At 48.4% G+C, this 21,224-nt stretch overlaps 1 protein-coding gene across 1 annotated transcript in view; it reads left to right on the forward strand.

The window, feature by feature from the left end:
• The window catches only part of CYP27A1 (cytochrome P450 family 27 subfamily A member 1), a 32,183-nt gene extending 12,046 nt beyond the window's left edge, over positions 1-20,137 (forward strand). Inside the window, exons 2-9 of the mRNA XM_024563823.4 lie at positions 13,956-14,146; positions 17,384-17,583; positions 17,709-17,906; positions 18,073-18,245; positions 18,857-19,023; positions 19,226-19,307; positions 19,387-19,599; positions 19,753-20,137. Coding sequence (XP_024419591.2) covers positions 13,956-14,146; positions 17,384-17,583; positions 17,709-17,906; positions 18,073-18,245; positions 18,857-19,023; positions 19,226-19,307; positions 19,387-19,599; positions 19,753-19,872 — 1,344 coding nt within the window. The 3' untranslated portion in view covers positions 19,873-20,137. The remainder of the gene's footprint in view (positions 1-13,955; positions 14,147-17,383; positions 17,584-17,708; positions 17,907-18,072; positions 18,246-18,856; positions 19,024-19,225; positions 19,308-19,386; positions 19,600-19,752) is intronic.
• The last annotated feature ends 1,087 nt before the right edge of the window (positions 20,138-21,224 follow it).

Consider the following 21,224-nt stretch of genomic DNA (forward strand, 5'->3'; position numbering starts at 1 on the left):
TAAACATAATACATGTGTATGATGAAATTTTATGCAAGCATTAGAAAGAATAGGGGCAGATCTGTGTGTATTGACGTGAATCGCTTGCTAAGAGATGCAAGGAAAGGAAGGGGCAAAACTATATATGTCATCATATGTGGATAATAAGGAGTATGAGGTATATATGCATTTATATGTTTGTGTTGTGCATAAAATGTCTCTGGGAAGACTCACAAGAAATCTATAGTGGTGGTTGCCTCTGTGAAGGGGTCTTGGAGTCTGGAGGTGAGAACAAGAAGAAGATTTCGTTTTCATTGCAGGTCTGCATGGACCTCTCTCAGAGTTCCTTCTGGCTTCACCCTGCCCAGGCATAGTTCAACAGCAAAAGAATGGAGAGCAGGAGACAAATGATGTCTGACCAGCATCATATTTTGAGGTTTTTGATGGCCCTTCCTGTTGTGCTTATGTCTGGCTTTGGGTCCTTACTTTTGATACGCACCTCTGCGTCTACATCCTCTTTTCAGATCTGCATCTGTTGCTGGTCATCGACTACTTGTTCTTGAAATACTCTCATTGCTTCACTCCAGCCCACAGGCAAAGCTGGGCTTGGCCTACTGAGGTTTGTCTCTGGTTGTTCTAGGGCTGCAGGCCTCTGCTTCCTGCAGGCCTCTCTGAGGTCATCCCAGGCAATGCCTTTTCTTGGATCTTCCTCTCCCTCAGCCTATTGTTTCTCTAGAGTGCAAAATCAGAAGGGAATTCTTACTGCTTAACCACCTGGTAACTTAGGACGGTTCTGCCTTCTTGCACAAAACCAGATTTTTCGATTATTGAAGTAATGGCGGCACACGTGCACAAATTTCTTTGCAGCTTTTTTTGTAAAATCAAAAATTCAGAAACATGTTAAATGACTATCAACAGGATAAATAAATTGTGATACAGTGGAACTCTATGCAACAGTCAGAATGAATGCACAGGATTTTTGTGTATCAATATAGAACTCAAAGTTGAGTATAGAATGATATGTAAGTAGAATAGTATTTCTATAAAATAAAAACCACACAAAAATTCTATAGGCCATTATTGGATACACATATATAGTTAAAATTATATAAACATTGACAGAAAGGCTACACTTCAAATTTCGGATAGTAGTTGCTTTATGGAGGGAGGGAGAAAGAAGGATAAGAAGGGAAATTTGTATCTGAAATGTTTTCATTTTTAAAAGATGTGAAGCAAATATGAGAAATATTAACAGTTCTTAATTCTGGAGGGTGGGTACATGGATGTTTATAATTTATTTTCTTTCATTTTCCACATTAAAATGTTCACAGTAAAAAAATACAAGTAATATTGCTCATCATGAGTCCAGGGGTATCACCGGCTTGGTCTGATCTTGGAGGAGCTCATTCAAGGCAAAGTTTGGAGCAAGGACGACCTGAGAATGCTGTCAATTGTTTAGCACCTTGCGTGGCTTTGAAAAGTGAATTTCACTTGTGTGAGGGGTTGGGGCTAACCCTCTGACAGCCCTTTGACCCCAGTGGCCCAGCTGGACTCTTTTTCACCTTTGACCCTGAATGTCCTTCTTTCTGGCGTCTGTCAGTGTGGGCAAAGGAATGGCCTGGGCCTGAAGTCACAGCTCTGCTGTTTTTCCAGCTCTTGGCTGCCCACTTTCAGGGTCAGGTTTGTTGACACTAGCAAAACAGCCCTTGGTACTTGTGAGTTCACGTTTGTCCTCGGGCTGTCTACTTGCTGTTTCAGAGCAGCTTTGCTGTGCTCACACCCTCCCTACGGAGCCACTATCGGTCTACTACGCGGCTCCCTAAGTAGAATAGGACGTTGTGATCCAGTATCAGTTTTTTCAGGGGGAAATTTTTGGATGATTTTCGTGTTCTTTCTTTTTTTTATAACAGCTTCATTGAGATGCAGTCACATACTCTCCCATTTATGGGATGCTCTCCCATTTAACAATGAAATGGCTCTTCAGTTTGTTCAGAGTTGTGCCCCTGTTGACGGGAGAGACCTGGTTCTTCTTGCTGACACATGTAAAGAGTTACAGATCAGCAAATCTATTAGTGTGTAATCAGTTTATTAGGGACCCGTTCCCATGGAAGAGAACAGGACTAGGTAGAGAAGGGGGTGAAAGGCAAAGTTTCAGGGCAAAGCAGGGCGGCAAAAGTTGAGGGGCTGAAGACCAGGGTGGCAAGCCCCTGGGAAGCCTGAGGCCAGGAGGCCAGAGGCCCAGTGGCCTGAGAGCCAAGAGCGTCAAGAGCGCCAAGAGCGCCAAGAGCGCCAAGAGCGCCCCGAGCCCCCAAGAGAGAGCGAGTCCTTTGTTCTGAGGACTATATAGTTGGTGGGATAGGAGAAAAAAAGTTACATATTGATTAACAGGTAAATGTGGTGCCAGCTTTCCTGGGGGAATGTGACTACCCAAACTTAGGTATGTGTGGGGGTCTGTTAGCCTGAGTCCTTATCTCGCTCCAGACTCCATTTGTTCATCTTGCTGTAAAACAAATATATGACAGGAGGCAGTTGATTAAAATCGGGGCACTTTCCAAAGTTATTTCCGGGCTCTTTCTGTAAGCATCAGGGACTCCCTCGTAAAACAGATAGTGACCAGAGGTAGACAATTAACCAAAGTTGTTATATGGGCTTCTTCTTTGGGCACTGTGGACCCTCTCCCGCGTTCCAGACCTTGGGATGAAAACACAGGCTTTCTTTCTTTCTTTCTTCCAAGGCTTTCTTTCCCAGATGGTGGAAATGCTACACAGAATTTCAAGGACTTCCCTCCTTTCTTGCTAACCTAGTGTTTCTCGTGATATTGGAACACCTGGCAATATTATCAGACCAGGCTCAGGACTGCTGAGTTAGTGTGTGAGACCTGTCTCCTCCCTCCTCCCTGCCTCGGTTTACTGTTTATTCTACCTAGTTGCTAAAAGGCGTTTCCTGGAAACCAGGGTGCTGGATGCTGGCCAGTAGCAGTACTGCAGTCTCGGAGCTCTTCCTGTGCTGTCTCCTGCCACACAACGATCGCCACACCAATGTTAGGACATTTCCATCCCCTCAGAAAGAAGTCTTGCACCCTTTAGTGGTCAGCCCCTCCCCTCCCTGTGTAGGGACTGCATTCCCTGTGCCGTCTACCTCCCTCATCAGCCCCTGGCACCATGAGTCTGCTTTCCATCTGCATGGACTTGCCTATTATGAACATTTCATTTAAAGAGACTCAATCAATAAGTGCTCTGTTGCGAAAGGCTTCTTTTGCTTAGCATGTGGTTTTCAAGGTTCATCCGTGTTGGAGCAAGTATCAAGTATCACTACTTGGCTCCTCCTCACAGCTGAATAACCCTCCGTTATAGAGATATACCACAGTTTGTTCATTCAGTTATCTGTTGGTGCATACTTGGGTTGTTTCTACTTTGGGGCTTAAGTAGTACTTCTTGAGTTTTCAAGGTAACTGTCAAAGGTATTAATTAAAATGGTGAGCATTGATTTTATTCAGTGTCTGCTGACAACAGGGGAGAGGGATGAACTCCATTCTGAGTGTACAGAGGGTGGAAGGGAGCATGAAGGAGTGGGGAGGGGGAGTAGAGTCAGGAAGTGAAACATTTCAAAAGTGGGAAGGGAGGATCGGTTCGTGTGAATCTCATCTGGGTTTGCTGAACAGGGTGTATCTTATTGAAGTGAGGCTCTATCACCCCACGGAGACTGGGAGACAGGGGCCTGTCTTCAGGTGTTGGCTGGAACAGACAGTTGGTTCTTTGGGCGGCCTTGAGTTCCCTCAGGCAGGCGCTTTCGGCACTTTCAGGGAGGCTTCATCCTAGCGGTCAAGGTCACCCTAGGGATGGGACCTGGAGTTGTTAGAAACTATGTGGATGTGTTCACATCTTCATAGGCCAAGGTTGGGGCCTAGTCGAAAAGAGGGCTGAGAGGAGCCCGGCTAGAATTTCGTTAGGGAGAGAATCTTTATCACAGCCCAAAGCCCATTTGGAGTATAGGCTGCAGCCAGGCTCCCTATCAGGAGGGCGACTGGAGGTGGCAGCAGCCACACTCACCCGCCTCTGCCGGTCCCTGGGGTCCCAGTCTGGACAATTGTCCTTTACTACCCAGGCTGAAGAATTTAGGAAGCCTCTGCCAGTACGAGGCTAAGGAACAGAAAGTTAATCTTGTCCTGTCATCTTTAGTGGAAGCCGATCCTTTCTGAAGTCCGTGGCTCTTGGGAGGTTTCTAAATGTTTTCAGGTTCAGGTTCTCTTTGGCCAGAAGTCAGTTCAGGGTGGGTGGTGGCAGTCTGGGTAGGTTTGGCCAGATGCCCTGTAGACAAGTGCTGAAAAAGAGAGGAACGACTCCTCCCTTGACCCCCAACCAGTCAGTGTTGACCCCTGACACCCTACACGCCAGAGGTGTTGCTCTTTCCACAGCCATGTGATTGGTGTGACCAGTCCCTCCAGTGGTTACTTCACTCCATGTCCCAATCCTCCTCGTGTCTTACCCTCACATGAGCCCTGGTTCCCCCGAGGTGCCTCTGTCCTTTCTTCCTTGTCTACCTCACACCATCTTAGAATATCTCCCACCCCCTGGCATGCGGGCCCCATCAGGACTGTTTGAAGGGTTTTCATCTGATGTACATGATTATTGCCATTAATGCCCATGACCACCCAGCGGCAGGACGTATAGCCAGTGGCAAAAGAAGCACCAGGTTAGTTCACTCCCCAACTCTCCTGCTACTTGTGAATCCCACAGCCTGCTTCCCGAGGGGTTGGTACTGGAAGAAAAGTAGTAGGGTGAGAAAGTCAGTCATGTGGCGTGGGTCTCCTACAGCCTCTGGGCCGCTTCCCACCTCCCCGGCTCATAATGAAAAATTCTGTTTAAATGGGCGGTACCCTTCTGCTGAATTGCCGCATTTATAGTTCAAACTTTCCTAAGCGTGTGTTCCACTGGGCACTGAGTCTCGGTCGTCAAGTTACTTTTTTCAGTTTCTCCTTTAAGAGTCCATTCCGTTTTTCAATGGCACCTGCTTCCTGGAGATGGTCCAGGGCAGGATAGGTCCAGCGCATGTCCCAAGGAGCTGCCCACTGCAGGGTACTTTTCTGATTGGATGCAAAGGTGGCACCCTTGTCTGACTGGTGGCACCCTTGTCTGATTGGATGCTCTTGGGGGATCTGACTGCGCAGCACAGTTCATCTATGGAAGGGTCTTTGAATAGCGTGCCCCCGCCCCATCTACTGTGCGGGTGGCGATAGCAGTGCCACACCTGGAAGAGGTGTCTACTGCAGTCAGTGCCAACAGCGCCCTTGGGAGGATGGTAGGGGACCTGTATGGTCTGTTTGCCTGGACAGGCCAGGCCTGGTACCCCTCGCTATGTACCTCAGTTCCCTTTGCTGCTGGGCTGTGTAGCTGGCAGTCTGGGCACAGTTGCCATGCTTCCTTGGCTTCATGAGCCAGAGTCACTGGTTTTGGAGCCCAGTCTTGAATCGTAGAAGAGTTGCCGTGACGGGAAATGGTGTATTCACATGGCCCTGGTGCTTACATGGGCACACAGGCCTCACAGACTCATTGACTCCATCGATGCTCATCCAAGGAGACCTTTCCCACGGGCATCCACCCGGGTCACAGACAGGGGGTGTGGGTCTTATATGGTCTGCTGCCATAATGTTCATCCCCAAGGAGGCTAAGATTTGATCATCCAGGCATTCTGCTGCCTAGCACCAGCCCATACCACCATGAGAGCCAGGGAAAACATAGCAAGGTGGAATTTGGGAGGTCTTTTCTAGGGCCAGTACCAGAGCTAACAGCTGTGCCTGTTGAACGGCGTTCTCTTTTCCACGCAGAGTTTTAATTAATGGTGGGTGGGGGAGGGTTGCACAGCAGCAGGCCAGTATACCCCATGACCTTCAGTTTGGCTGATTTACCCACGAGGTGGGTCTTCGGTGTCCCCAAGCTCTGTCAGGTGCCTCGGTGTGGTGAAGCTCCCAAGAACCATGAGGTGTTGGCATAGACCCTGCATCTTAATCAGCACATCAGGAGGGCTTCTGACCACTTCATGCCCAGTTCCTTCTTTTCCTAGAACTTTCACTTCCACACATGGCTTGTTAGGTAATACCCACTTTTTTGCTGTTCTCGTTTTTGCCCCATTTCGTAACAGGGACATCAGGGCATAGCAACACTTCGTTTGGCAGTCTCTCAGTGTCCCCCAGCACTGTCGCTCAGACGGGGAATTCCAGGTGGTGATGGCAGGCTAACATCGTATCCAAAGCCCCAGAGGACCGTTCCCTAAATGGCCACACATTTTTTTTGCCATGGGCTGCAGTCTGCAGGATGGTGGGTCACTGCCGCGTGCCGCTCAAGAGCTCCGCAAGCCCTGGCTGGGCTGCGGAGAAAGGCAGCGTGTGCCGTGTGGGGAGCAGTTTTCTCAGGCGCATCTGTCCAGTTCTTTGGTCAAGACAGTGACCTTCCCTCTGCCCCTGCCCTTGCCCTGAAGCCCTGCACTACCCTACGCAGGCCGCATGGCCGAGCGGGAGAACTGGGGGGACTCCCGCAGTCCCCTCGACCCGCTGCCACTCTTCTAGGTGGGGCATTTCCTCGTTGGGAGTGTGCTTCACAGTCAAGAGAAGAATGGCATGCACTGAACCTGTCTATTCTCACAATACACTCTGCAGTCTCTCTTACAACCCCTTGAGTGTTGAGGCTCATCTACTGTGAACCTTTTCTATGTCAACTCAGCAAGGCTGTGAGGCTTGGTCAAACACCAGTCTAGAGTGGTTGTGAAGGTAGACTCTGAGTAAAGCGGTTTACCCTCCATCGTGTGGGTGGGCCTCGCCCAATCAGTTGAAAGCCTTAGAGTGAAAAGACTAAAGTCCCCAGGAGAGGAAGGAATTCTGTCTCTGGACTGCCTTCCGGCTGGAGCCTACAACAGGGACTCTTGCTGGAATGTCCAGACTTCTGGCCTACCCTGCAAATTTCAGACTTGCCAGCCCCACAATTGCACGAGCCAGTTCCTTAAAATAAATCAATACATGTTCGTGTTCCGTGAGTTCCCACTTCTCGTGTCACCAGGTTCTCCAGTGTGCGCAAAGGAACATGTAAAGAAACCGCTTTCACCAGGGCTTAATTGATCTAAACAAGAGTTTAGTTCCTGTGGCCTTCCATCATTCTGGATGCCCATATTCCTACATTCTGCCCCCGCATTCGTTTGCCGGGGCTGCCATAGAGCACCGCAAACTGAGCAGCTTAAACAACCGAAATTCATTGCGTCGCAGCTCTGGAGGTGAGAAGCCCCAAGTCAGGGGTTGGCAGGGCTACTTGCATGTGAGGGCTGGGAGGGGAGCCCCTGGGTTGCCCTGCAGATGCCTGTCTTCACGTTCACGTTCACGCGGCATCCTCCCCGGACGCCTGCGAGTCTGCAGCCCAGGAGGGCCTCAGTCACACTGAATTCAGGCCGTCCCCAATGACCTCACTTTTCACTGTATGACCTCTGTACAGATTCTATATTAAAATAAGGTCCCATGCAGAGGTACTGGGGGTTGGGACTTCAACATAGGAATTTTGAGGGGACGCAATTCAACCCATCACACCCCCCCTAGCCTGAAGGGCATTTTTATCTTGGACTTTATCCAGGCTTCCAGTCTGGGAAGTTTGTTGCCCAGAGCTAGTTTTTCAGTCTGTCCCCAAAGGCCCGAGGGTGCCTGTTAAACAAACCACTCTGTCTAACCTTGAGCGGCTGTCTGACCACCTGGGAACTCCGTTTCTGTTATAGATCTAGGCTGGCCAACCGCAGCGCTGAGGGAAGTTATGGTTCCCCCTCTTATCATCCCTGGTGCTTATCAGATGGTGCTTTCCTCATGGGTGTAAAGTCTCACCACAACCAGCATGATCAGTCTTTACTTATTCTTCCTCTGTGCCCATGTCATCAGATTGTTTGTGGCCAGCGTGGCTGGGAACATGGGGTCAGTCATTAGCTGACCAAGTGATTTCTGTTCCTTTCTCATCCAGCAGAAGTGGTATGGCTTTCTCTTCTGCAAGCCGGTACAACCAAACTTTTAGCATCTTGATAGGTTTTTGCCCAAACCTGTGTCTAATCTCTCCTCTCCTGCTCTTCGGAAGAAGGGACCTCAGTATACCTCTTAGGGGCTAACTGCCCTTGATGACCAGGGAGTATTTTATCTGTGGTCACAGTGACCTGTCTAAGCAAAGCAGTTTCACTTTCTTGGTGATACAGAAGGGAAAGGAACAACCATGAAATGCTTTTAAAAAATGTATTGGGCCTTCTCCCCTTTTACTCTAAACACCAATACAACTAACTCACCAGAGCTCTCAGGGACAAGAAAGACCTTGTCACTGTGTCACTAAACACACCAGCAGCCAGGTCTGATACTGCTTGCCAGGATCCCGTTCTGTACCTTGCTAGTTGGCCTGCAGGGTCTCCCTGTCCTTTTTTCCAAAAGGATATTGTGACCTTACCAGCTTTGGAGAGGAATGGGTTAAAAACTCCATGGAGTTAATCTGGTGGGGCGGGGCAGTGTGCGAAGTTTATATCAGGAACGCACTGCTTTTTCGTTGCTAAACGACAGCAGTTTTTCTTTGTCTGCCAGAGGGATTCAGTGTTTTCATTCCACCAACATTGTTTCCAGAAACCACTGGGAATGTTGTTGGGGACCTTCAACTCGCTAATCAACAGCGCATTATACAGTGAAAACTTCGGACATCAGAGGAATTTTCCTAACACCTTGGGAATGCTCACAATGAAACATTTCCTTGTTTCACATTTCTGCAACAAGTCCGTGGGGGTGGATGGGCTCGCAGGCTTCTCACTCCCACGACCACTTTCCCTTTTGTTTTCTCTTCACTGCAGTTCTCAACTATTAGTCAACTATTAGTCGCTGCTTGCAGAAACATAGACCAAAGGGAAGGGTTTAACACAGGCACTTCAGGAATTTTGCAGAGGCTGGAAGCTGATGGAATCTGGGGACGGAGGATGGGGCGGTTGGAGCGGGGGTGGGGGGGTGGGGGGGGGTGGGGGGGGTGCGTGTTCTGCGGGAAAAAATTTTCACTGGTCACTTACTGACAGAATTGTTAGGACTGCGGGAAGACCCCTATTCCTCTGCAATGCCAGCCTTTAAAAAAAATAATTTTTATTTATTGATGAGAGAGAGATGTTGTTTCAGTTAAGAGAGAGAAAGATATGTTGTTCCACTTCCGCATTCTTTGGTTGATTTTTGTATGTATGCCCTGTCCAGGGATTGAACCTGCAAACCTAGGCATATTGGGACGACACTCTAACCAACTGAGCCACCTGGCCAGGGCTGCACTGCCAGTTTTATTTGACCTCACCTGACCCGCACACCCCCCAGTGTGAATATCCTGCCCCTGCCACACTCTCCCTCACACAGTCATACACTTAGCCAGGCCATGTGCCACTAGAATTCAGAAGTCTATTTATCTCCTGCTTGGCCAGGTCTTCAAAGAGCATTGTAACCAGTCCTATGTTGGGCACCAAACACGTCAAGTTCACACATTAGACAAGGCAAGGCCGAGGCCCAACGAATTCTTCTGGGAAACATAACAGTGGGCCACGGTTAGATTTAGACAGTTTATGACTTGCATAGAGAGTGAAAAGAATAATAAACTAAAAGGCCTGGTTTCCCCAGATCCTTGTCCCTCACACGCCAAAGGATAACCCTGAAACAAAATGGGCCAGATGACTGCAATGCAAGTTCCCGGGGACCCCATTGTTGAGGAGCCCCCCTATCTTGTGAGAGGGTAAGGCTGAAAACCCACACCCCATCAGAATCCACACAGCAGGAGAAGCTGCCTCAGGACAGCCTCCTAGGGGACACAGGAGGCAAGAGTGAGGTGGCCTCAGGGCAGCCCCTTGCAGGCATCCGGTCCTGTGGCATTCCTGGAGGACCGCAGGGCCTTCAGCCTGAAGACGCGCAGAAGGCTGAGTTCAAGCCTACACACAAGGTGGGGAGCGTGCCTTGGCAGAGCCGTTACCCAACAGAGGACAAAGGCTGTCAGTGCTGGGGCTGGAGCTGGAACAAAACCTGCTGCCAAGTACTCCCTGGCTCCTCAGCCGCCCTGCCAGCTGTGGGTGACCGAGCTGAGAGAAAGCACATGACAGTGAGGCAGGCGCTTCTCTCCCATAAAAATTGCCCGTGTTTGAAAACTCACACACGCACGAGTTACGTGCTCATTGTTTGTGATTACCTGCCACATTTAAGAGAGAGCGTCATTTTGACTTAGTTGAAATTATTTGCAGGAATCGAGAGGGCAGAAAATAGAGAGATGCAAAAAGAAGAAAACCCAAATCTCCCCGAACCCTAACACCCCGCACATGGCAGAGTGCCTTATATACGCAGATGCTTAATAGGCATTTGTGAGATGAATCTGTAAAAGCCCTCATGACCCTGGGGGTAAGCGAGCCTTGCCCCTGCTTGCTCGTCCTTGGTGAATGGGCTTCCACACTTGCCCCCATGTGTCATCTACACGTATGTGTTTTTAAGAACGAAAGCATACCATATTCCATATACCATATAGTCTCTTTTGCTACTTGGCATTTACTAAAAAATAAACATGAATAGCTTTCTATCTCAGTAAACACTTGTAATAACAGTGTTGAATGAATGAATTCCACACTCCCTGTTTGGAATATCACCGGGCAGAAGCCAGCCCTGCCACTCGTGCCGGAGAAGATTCCTTAGGAGACTTTGTTCTGCAATGTGGTACTCAGACGGGACCTCTCTGAGAAGCTCGGGGCTTGCTAGCTGGCTCAGGTTACAGTCTGAGGGTTGGCGCGCAGACCTAGCACACATCTCTCAGCAAGTATGCTGGTGTATTTCTAAAATAAGTTCTTACGTAGATAGATCCTCATTAAGTTCCACTGAGTAAACTAACTGAGAAGAGGAATACAAAGGAAGAGGAGAGAAAGCAAGGGGGGGAATGTCCCAGAATTCTCCAGACAGCTGGGAAGGGGTGCCAGAGCCTTTGGGTTCCAGGGAAGAAGCTGGTACCCGAGAGACTGGTTGTTGGGTTAGTCTTTTAAAGCATGACCTTTTTTACTTCCCGATTCCAAGATCACAGTAGACATTCTGACAAACAAATCACGGTCTAGAGCAGAAAGTAAACTACCTACAGACTGTGACCCAGAGGCCACCACTGTTCGCATGCGCATAAAAACATGACGGTGATTTTACTCAAACGTAACAGAAGGAAAAGAAACTAAACTTCAGAGAAATATTTGTCTGAATCAGCTACTTCAAAATCAGCTATTATTTCTTTAAAAGAGTCCTCTAAAATTAAATCATTGAGACACATATTAAGAGGCTGGAGGTATTTGTGAGGGTCTCACCCTGGGGTGATTGTACCCCTCAGGGGACACCTTTTGAGTGTCCCACCCTGAGGCAGGCTAGTGGGTAAAGACATCCTTCGGTGCACAGGACAGTCCCCACGACACAGAATCCTCTAGCCCCAAATGTCAACTGCATTGTGAGAAACCCTGGGATGTTGCACAGTTGTGGCGTTTTAAATAGCACATCGTTTCAAAGGGCCTACGTTTGTTTCTAGTTAGTATGTCGCAGTTTCCTTAGGGGTCGCAGCGAGAGTGGCTGACAGCATGGCCTTTGATCAGGCTGACTTAGTCTGACTTCGAACTCTGTCTCACCAGTAGAGTGACCTTGAACAACCAGTTTGGGCCTTCGTTTTCTCAGCATTGAAATTTTGGTAATGGTAAACCTATGTCATACAGCTGTAGTGAGGAGTGAATGAACTTGGGACAGTGTCTGGTTTATGCTAAGCTCCACGGAAATATTTGCTATTATTATTACTAATAACAGTACTAAATTGTTAACATCTTAAACCAAACAGAAAATGCAGATTAAGTATACTTTTAGGATAATTCTCCTATGAAATTTAGGAGACAAAAATAGATTTATAAGAAAAGTATTTTTTAATGGAAACTTTAAGAAAAATAAATGAACCCTGGCTGGTATGGCTCAGTGGATTGAGCGCTGGCCTGTGAAACAAAGGGTCACGGGTTCTATTCCCAGTCAGGGCACATGCCTGGGTTGTGGGCCAGGTCCCCTGTAGAGGGAGCATGAGAGGCAACCACACATTGATGTTTCTCTCCCTCTCTTTCTCCCTCCCTTCCCCTCTCTAAAATAAATAAGTAAAATCTTTATAAAAAGAAAAGGAAAAGAAATGAATATCTAGGGCCCACATCTCAATCTAAAGAGTGTATATATGAATTCAGCGATTCAGCAAGGCTTTCCTGGTTTCTTGAATTACCTGGTCAATGGTGGGTAACATTGTTTCAGAAAACACTTTCTTTTTCTCCTCTTTAGATTTAAAAAGTTTGAATGCACTGTCATAGTTCAAAGTTCACAGTAAAACAAGATCTACCTTGCAAAGTCTTACTCTCACTGCTGTGCTCTCCACCCTCCCTCAGGTAATCGCATTAATTAGTTTCTGATGCATTTCCAGTGTTTCTCTATAAAAGCAAATGTAAATGCTGTGCATTCTTATATAGCCCCTCTTTCTTAGACAAAAGTATCCTGCTTTTCCATTTAACAATCTACCTTGGCCATCTGTCTTTCCATATTAGTACACAAGCAGCTGCTTTATTCTCCTTTAAGGTGACATAGTATTCAATTATGCAGATGTCCCGTACTTTGCTTGTACATGTGCTTGTAAGTTTTACAGATACTAACAAAGTGTCCTCCATGTGCGGTTGTGTCACTTCAGACTCCCACTGGTAATATATAATGGGCCCGTTTCTCTCCAGGAGTCACTCTAGTTTACAATCAACTGGTAAAAGCCGTGCCGAGCTGGCAGGCATTCCTAGGAGGTAGAAGTGGAAACACGCCCACATGGACGTTGGGGCCTGTCAGAGCTTCCCTCCAAGGAACTGGCAGAATGAACGTTAGTTCGGGGTGGATTCTGGGCAATCGGGTACTATATTAAGGGCAATCATGTGGCCCTGGTCCGAGGACAATCCAGCCTCATGCCAAGAATAAGACCCGGTAAGACTGGTGTTTTTCTAGACTATGTGAGTTGGGTGAAGTTTCCTTCTATAATTTGAATGACGGATCTCTGTAATTTTGATGTCTCTTTTATAGACGCCCTTTGGCCTAATTTCTACACTGGAGCAGATTCTGATTCTCTTAAAATCTCTTTAGTAACATTATGAAAGATGAAGTCCTGGGAAGCCACAATGTTTCATTTCTTACAGTTTGTGTCAATTAGTCAGTAAATTTAGTCTCAATATTTGTGAATTCTTTTTAAACGTTATCCCTGCCAAAGCAAAATATATTTATTTCCTCCCTCATTTTTCAGCAGGTATAAAGCACCATAGAAATATCCATTTCATAGGTATTTCATATGGGTATTATCAAGTGCTTTGGAAATTCTAAGATAAAATATTTGAGAATTACATTACTTAAAATAGCTAATCATTTTTTTAAATTAAAAAAATTCACACCACATAGTTTACTTCATAATTGGATTCTTTCTAATCCAGCTTCTTGTTTTTCCTGGGGTTTCTAAGTGTTACATGAGATATTTATCCTCAACTCCTTGACAACAAGCTACGGGAGATTCTCACGCTTCTGTGGAGGAGCCAGAGGCACCCTACCATACCTCACCGAAGGGCTCAGTGTCTCTAAAACCCTGGGCCCCCAAACATCTATACCTCAACATACCCCAGTTTGCCACATACCCCATTTTTTCAAAATCTCATTCCTCCAAGGACCTCAGTCCCCCCAGTTCCACCAGATACACATTCTCTCAATACTCTAACTCCTGTGTGCCTACTTTTTTCTTCAGTGTTCTCTTTGGAACCACAGGCCACCCCAGTGTCTGCCTCCTACACAGTATGATTTTGTCCAACCCTCCTGCTTTGGTGTGGCCACCAGACACTGCCTGATCTTCTCATGATGAAGTGCCTGCCTGGTTGGGTCATGGTTATTCAGCTTTGGTTGAACCCCACAGATGCTGTACAAGGACAAGTATGGTCCAATGTGGATAACCCGTGTAGGGCCTCAGGCCCACGTGAACCTGGCCAGCGCCCCACTCCTGGAGCAAGTGATGCGGCAAGAGGGCAAGTACCCGCTGCGGAACGACATGGATCTATGGAAGGAGCACCGGGACCTGCAGGGCCTGGCGTATGGGCCCTTCACCACGTGAGCTGGGGCCTGGAGGGACTGGAACAGGGCCCCTGAGGGCCAGGCCCAAGGACAGTGGCACTGGGCAACCAATAGATAAAGGGCAGGGTAGGGTTTCCCCAATACTCTGTCAAGAAAGCAGTGGTTGGGATGGACTAAAGCCTAGGGACCATTCATTGACTTTCCCACTAGTATATTGTAGGACTTTGAGCAAATGAATAATTTCCCCTTCCTTGGCCCTAAGCTTCTCATATGTAAAGTGGGGAGTGTGGACTAGTGTATCTTAGAGGTAACTCCAGGCCCTTTCCAGCTCCGTTATTCTACCTTACGGTTGAAAATATACCAACTCAGATCATAAGGGGACATATCTGTTTATAGTTGAAGAAATGTTAAAACCATGTGAGTTGGGAGGGCTCAATTTAATTTTTAAAGATTATTTATTTATTTATTTTTAAAGAGAGGGATAGGCAGAAAGGGAGAGAAACATCAATGTGTGGTTGTCACTCCTGCGGCCCCTGCTGGGGACCTGGCCTGCAACCCAGGCATGTGCCCTGACTGGGAATCAAGCCAGGGACCTTTTCATTCGTAGGCTGGCACTCATTCCACTGAGCCACACCAGCCATGGCTAATTTTTGAAATATTTCCCAAATTATGTATTGTATGCTTGTTGTTGGATGTAAGTTTCACGGATGCTGTCCATACACACGAGACAGATGTAGGTTCAGTCTCGAAGCTCTGCCTAGGAAAGTCCAGATTATTTTGGCAGTAACAGATTGAAGGACGGGCTGAGTATGTTATATACCCATATGTCCACTGAGGTAAATAATTGAGAATCACTGGTGATAAACCATTCCCAATGCCACAGGTTGTATTTGGGTATCTTACAGGCTTCTTTGTTGTTGTTGTTGCTATAGTATGTTAACAGAGCCCCAGAAACAACCAGTGGCTTTTTGTTTTCCCTAGTTGCTCAGTGTCCCTGTTTTAGCCATTTCTCGAGGGAGTAAGGTCGCTCCCGGTGGCAGGAATAGTAGCAGCAACAATGGTAGTGAGTGACTATGTGTTTATGACGTGCCAGGCGTCGGGCTAGTCTCTTTATATTTATTATTTCATTTTATCCTCACACCCATGAAGGAGATTTTTATTCCCAGTTCACAGATGAAGAAACTGGCCTAGAAGGGTTTTTGCATCACTGGGCAGAGGTGACAACAACTAGCGGGTGGTGGAATAGATCTCTGATTCTGGAGCTCAGGAACTTACTGCCTTGGTGCTTTGGGAAAGAAAACTGGCTGGTTGGGGGGTTCGTCTCCTCCGTCTTTGATGCCGATACACGCATTCTCCTATTGCACGGTTTTCATTCTTCTTCCCGGTTCTCACAGGTGGACAGTTTCAGAACTTAACAATTCCTGGCCCCTTATGCAAAGTACTGGGAAGAGAATAGAGAATGACTGTCCTTCAAGAGCTCTTTAACTTGCCCTGACTGGTGTGGCTCTGTTGGTTGGGCATCATTCTGCAAAGTGAAAGATCACTGGTTCAATTCCTGGTCAGGGCACATGCCTGGGTTGTGGGTTCGGTCCCCAGATGGGGCACATATTAGAAGCAAATAAATAAAATCTTTAAAAAAAACCCCAAAACTCTAACTTGATATCTGACCCTGAGGGCGAGATTTGGTTCTCACACTCCCCAAGTCAGGCCATCTGTGGACTTCGAGGCTCAGGTTTGGAGTTAGAGCGGAACATTATGTACACCCCCTTGTCGTTGATTTGTGCTGTTACACTCTAAAGCCCGTTTCCTGTGCACATGATACCACTCATGTGTGTTCAAAGGCCATTTTGCTAACCTATGATAATAAGGGTGTTTTCGTTTTAATATACGTAAATATTTATATTTACATCTCATTTTATGAAGCATTGTTTCCCCAAGAAATATTTCATCAACCACAGAAATGCTCTCATTTAAGTTCTGCAAATCTGATCCCTACTGTTGGAGAATTTCACTCTTGGAGAAGCATCTACGACCTGCAGTTTCAGTAAATGGGTCTGGTTTTCATTTCTTTCTCAGCGACACTTTTAGTTTATCTTTTTTCAGGTTTTTTTTTTTTTGCTATAAGATGTTAATAGAGTATAATAAAGAAAACTGGGGTTCAAGGGTCCTTTAAAAATCAATATTTTTAAGAGTTAAAAATCTGATTTTTGACTTAAGACTTTGAATGTTTTTCCTTTCAAAATACCTTATTGATTTTGAAAATTCAAAAGTAATACTTATTGTAAAAATTTCAATAATAAAATATTGTCTTTCTACCTCTCACTCCCATCCCATCCTCCTGAGTAGTCCCGACAGTCGGGTGTGTATTCTTCCCTACTTTTTGTAGAAACATGCAAATATACACATGGATGTGTAGGGTTTCCTCTCTGCCTCTTAAAATTGGACTACATTGTACAATACTTATTATTCTGGAACTAGCTTATAAAAAAAGGACTCATCCCAGCTTTCTTAGGGAAGGTAATAGGTGTGGGGTATATCTGAGGGTGGGGGCAGCCCCTAAACATTAAGCGCCCCCGCGGGAAGCATGCGCCCAACGATGTGAGCATCCCTGACTAACCAGAGTGGGGACCAAAGCACCTGCTGGATGGCTGTGGCAAGACGGTTTAAGGCATCGGCCTAGTGGGGCTCCCTGTCCGCTTGGCCTGTTGAGCTGAGCAGATCATGAAGATTCAGAATAGGGCACCCCGGAAACCCTGTCTCCTTCGTTATTCCCTGTCCTCCACACAGAGGGACTGAACCACTGCAGCACCTCCTCCTTTCGCACACAGAAGTCTCTGGAGCTGCGTAATTCTAAGATAATTACAGTCAGCAACCAGTAAGCACTCACCACGTGCCAGGCACCGATCCAAGCACTGGACAAGCCTACTATGAGAGGCACTCTTATTATTCCCATTTTACAGAAGCGGAAACTGAGACAGAGGTATTCAGTGCATCCACCCACGGCCGGTCACTCAGCCAGGAATCATCATACCTGTGATTTGCCCCTAGGCAGCCTGGGTCTAGATGCCCACCTTAACCACTGCCACTCCGCTGTAGTGAGATTTAAAAATTTTGTGATTTGAAGATTCTAGCCTTGGAAAGTTTATTGATTCTGTCATTTTCAATCTCAAAATGAGATTTTCTTAGATTCTGTAGGGTCCTTGGAGGGAGGATGCCCTCCAATCTGAGCCCCATGGGATACCTACATTTGTGCTGCCCCTCTGTTCCCCACAGGCAGGGACATCACTGGTACCAGCTGCGCCAGGCTCTGAACCAGCGGATGCTGAAGCCAGCTGAGGCTGCACTCTACACGGATGCTCTGAATGAAGTGATTGACAGCTTCATGGCCCGACTGAAAGAGCTCCGGGCAGAGAGTGCCTCTGGGGATCAGGTGGCCGACACAGCTCACCAGTTCTACTACTTCGCCTTGGAAGGTACCTTTGCTGGGAGAGGGGCTGGGAGGGCACGGTCAGGTGTAGGGTGGCTTACTCTCCTCAAAGCCCCTTGGGTTCTGTGTGCCATGGCACTGCCTCCCGTGTTGGCCTCTGTGCACTGCCAGCTATTTGCTACATCCTGTTTGAGAAACGTATTGGCTGCCTGGAGCGCTCCATCCCCCAGGACACCGCAACCTTCGTCAGATCTGTTGGGCTCATGTTCCAGAACTCGCTCTATGCCACCTTCCTCCCCAAGTGGACTCGTCCCTTGCTGCCCTTCTGGAAGAGATACCTGGATGGCTGGGACATCATCTTCCTTTTTGGTGAGGAACCCAGGAAATGAAGCTGGGGGATTGGTCCCAGGGACTGTGCTTCGGCAGTCTCTCCCAGAACCACCTCTCTCATGCTAGCAGCTGTCGGAGTGGCTCTTGGGCCTTGGAGATCATGACTTTTGACCTTGCCCCCCCCTGTTGTCCACTGTCCCTGTAGGGAAGAAGCTCATTGATCAGAAACTCAGTGAGATAGAGGCCCAACTGCAGACAAAAGGGCCAGATGGCATCCAGATATCTGGCTACCTGCACTTCCTGCTGACCAGTGGACAGCTCAGTCCTCACGAGGCCATGGGCAGCCTCCCTGAGCTGCTCATGGCCGGAGTAGACACGGTGCGTGAGGGGGGCCAGTGTGGAGATCAGGGCCTCCCATCCTGATCCAGTTCCCCATTATTCCCCACCTGAACCTGACCTTCGTCCTTCCAGGTACCTGCTTCTATTTCCATGACATGGATGTAGAGCTAGAAGGAAAAGGGAGGCAGGGAGGTCATCCAGCCCAGCAGAGGCGGGCAGGGAATTGTCCTCTTGTAGGAGGGATTATTACATCACCTTCTGGGGCCTTGCTGAAAGCTGGGAAGCTTCATCTCACACCGAATTGAACTCTCTCGCGCTCTAATTTAAGTGGAGAGTTGGAGAGCTTGTCCATCTGCAACCTCTTTGTAGGACCTCTTTTCATGTTTGGGCTTTTTTTTTTTTTATGTTGGGTTTCTCTGTGTTAGAGTCTCCTCTGTTATTCGAGTACCATTCTCTATCATTGGTCCTCATCCCACAGTGGAGTCACGTTTAGCACGGAGGGCCCCACGGACCCCTGTCTTATTCTGTCATACTCGTGGCAAATTAGTTTCCCCCCCACATGTTGCATGCACCACTCACACCCTCCCACTGCCTAACTGGCTTCTTTCCTGCAAATCCCTTCTCACTTCATCTCCCACTCTATTCCCCAGACCTCCAACACGCTGACATGGGCCCTGTACCACCTTTCAAGGAGCCCAGAGATCCAGGCGGCCTTGCACAAGGAAGTGGTGGGCGTGGTGCCAGCTGGGCAGGTGCCCCAGCACAAGGACTTTGCCCACATGCCTTTACTCAAAGCTGTGCTTAAGGAGACCCTGCGGTAAGCTGCTGCTCCTGGAACATAGGGTCTGTGCATGGGGGGCGATGCAGAAGTGGGCAGTGGGGACCGGTGGGCTGAGGTTCGTTGGCCAGAGGTGAGATGGTAGGAGGGGCCTGGGGAACCAAAGAGGTGGGGTGGAAGGGGTGGGCACTCTGCCCCTCCTTGGATCCAGAGGCAGGCCTGCATTTTCTCTTTCCTGCAGTCTCTACCCTGTGGTCCCCATAAACTCCCGGGTAAACACGGAAAAAGAGATTGAAGTTGGTGGTTTCCTCTTTCCCAAGAACGTGAGTGGGGCTGGACGGCTGGGGTTCCTGGGGTGCCCCACAGCCCTTAGCTGATGTGCTGCCCATTCTTCCTCTGAAGACCCAGTTTGTGTTCTGCCACTATGTGGTGTCCCGGGACCCTAGCATCTTCCCTGAGGCAGAGAGCTTCCATCCCCATCGCTGGCTGAAGAAGAGTCAGCCTGATACCCTCGGGGTCCAACACCCATTTGGCTCTGTGCCCTTTGGCTATGGGGTCCGGGCTTGCCTGGGCCGCAGGATTGCAGAGCTGGAGATGCAGCTGCTGCTGGCAAGGGTGAGTGGGGAGAGGCAGGAGGTATGTGGGCCAGGGAGGGGTGAAGGAGGCCTCGGGGAGGGGAGGAAGGGAGGCAAGGGTGGGGGTGTGCAGGGGAGGGCAGTGGATGAAGACCACAGACGTTAACTGCCCCGTGTGCACTTTACCTCCCAGCTGATCCAGCAGTACGAGGTAGTCCTGGCTCCTGAGACGGGGGAGGTGAAGAGTGTGGCCCGCATCGTCCTGGTTCCTAATAAGAAGGTGGGCCTGCGTTTCCTGGAGAGACAGAGCTGAGTGGGGTCCCCACCATCCTGGGGCTTGCCCTAGAGGCCCTGGCCCTGGCGTGGTGATTTCTGGCCACTGCTGTGTCTCGGATGAGGGGAAAAGGGGGGCTGCCAAATACCAAAGGTTGGAGAAACTCAGTGCACTTCCCATAGAACCCTGAGCTTTTGCTACTTTTATCATTTTGCACATATCTCCCTTCTAGATAAAAGGCCACACCCTTGTCACATTGCTATCCTTGGGAAAGCAGAATAAAAGGACTTTTTTGGTAATTGGAGACCTTGGTCATTGTTGTTGATGACCAAACATCTGAACCCCTTTCTGTATTTGCGGAATGCCCTCTCTCCACTTAGGAATCTTGGTAGGGGGCAGAGGTGCCTCCCTCTATGGCAAATGAGAGCCCCGTATGCTTTCCCAGACCTCACAGAAAGCCCTCGGCCTTCCCTGGCACTGGCCGAGGCCCAGCCTGAGCAGGAGCTGCAGAGGTGCTCCCAGGCCCTGAGAACAGCACCCTCTATTGAACAGAAAGTGCTTGGATACAGGCAGTGAGGCGCTACACAAATTGCTGTGGGAACTCTAGGCTATGCCTACAGGAGTGTGACTTCTAGGATATCACCAGGGCACTGACCAGCCTGGGGAGCAACACGTTGGCCACACTCAGGAGATGGAGAGCTGAGAAGCTCTCACTACAACTATTGGCCCCGGAGCTACTCCATGTCTCCCAGGTCTATGCTGGCCAAAAGAAAGAAAGGGAAGGAAGGGAGGCAGGAAGGAAGGAAGGAAAGATTCCTTCCTCACTCCTGTCCCTTAATACCCATGAGGCCAGTGGTCACTGGGCTTGGACCTCTGTTAATGCCTCCAGAAAGATCAGGAGTAGCAGGTGCGCTGCCTATGTCTCACTGCCACCTTCCAAATCTCTCTCATATACATTTGAGAGGTGGAACCTAAGTCCCACCTGGAACTCTAGTTGCAAGGAAGTCTGAGGATTATAGTTTTTAGTTTCCAAACCTTTTTAGCACAGAAAGCCAGCTAGAATGAAAGCAGGTTTGCATTGAGACCCAATGTACCGAATCAGAAGCCTGAGAATTCAGTGAGTCCCAGCTTCACAGGGGCCCAGTCCCAGTTGTAAATTTCTGCTGAGTCATAGAAAACAAAAGTCAAGTTTCTTATGTCTGTGAGTATTTGAGTTTGCACCCATTAAAAAGGCATGCAGTTGTCCTAATTAAAGTCTTTCAGTGGTCTCCCTCAGTACCGCTAAAGTTCAAAATCGTCCCTGTGGCGTGGAAGACTCCTGTCCAGCCTGGCACGCTGGCCTCCATACTCCCCTCTCATCCTCAGCTTTTCCCAGGGCTGATCTCAGATTC

The sequence above is a fragment of the Desmodus rotundus genome, chromosome 2 (assembly GCF_022682495.2).
Source record: "Desmodus rotundus isolate HL8 chromosome 2, HLdesRot8A.1, whole genome shotgun sequence".
Classification (NCBI taxonomy): domain Eukaryota; kingdom Metazoa; phylum Chordata; class Mammalia; order Chiroptera; family Phyllostomidae; genus Desmodus; species Desmodus rotundus.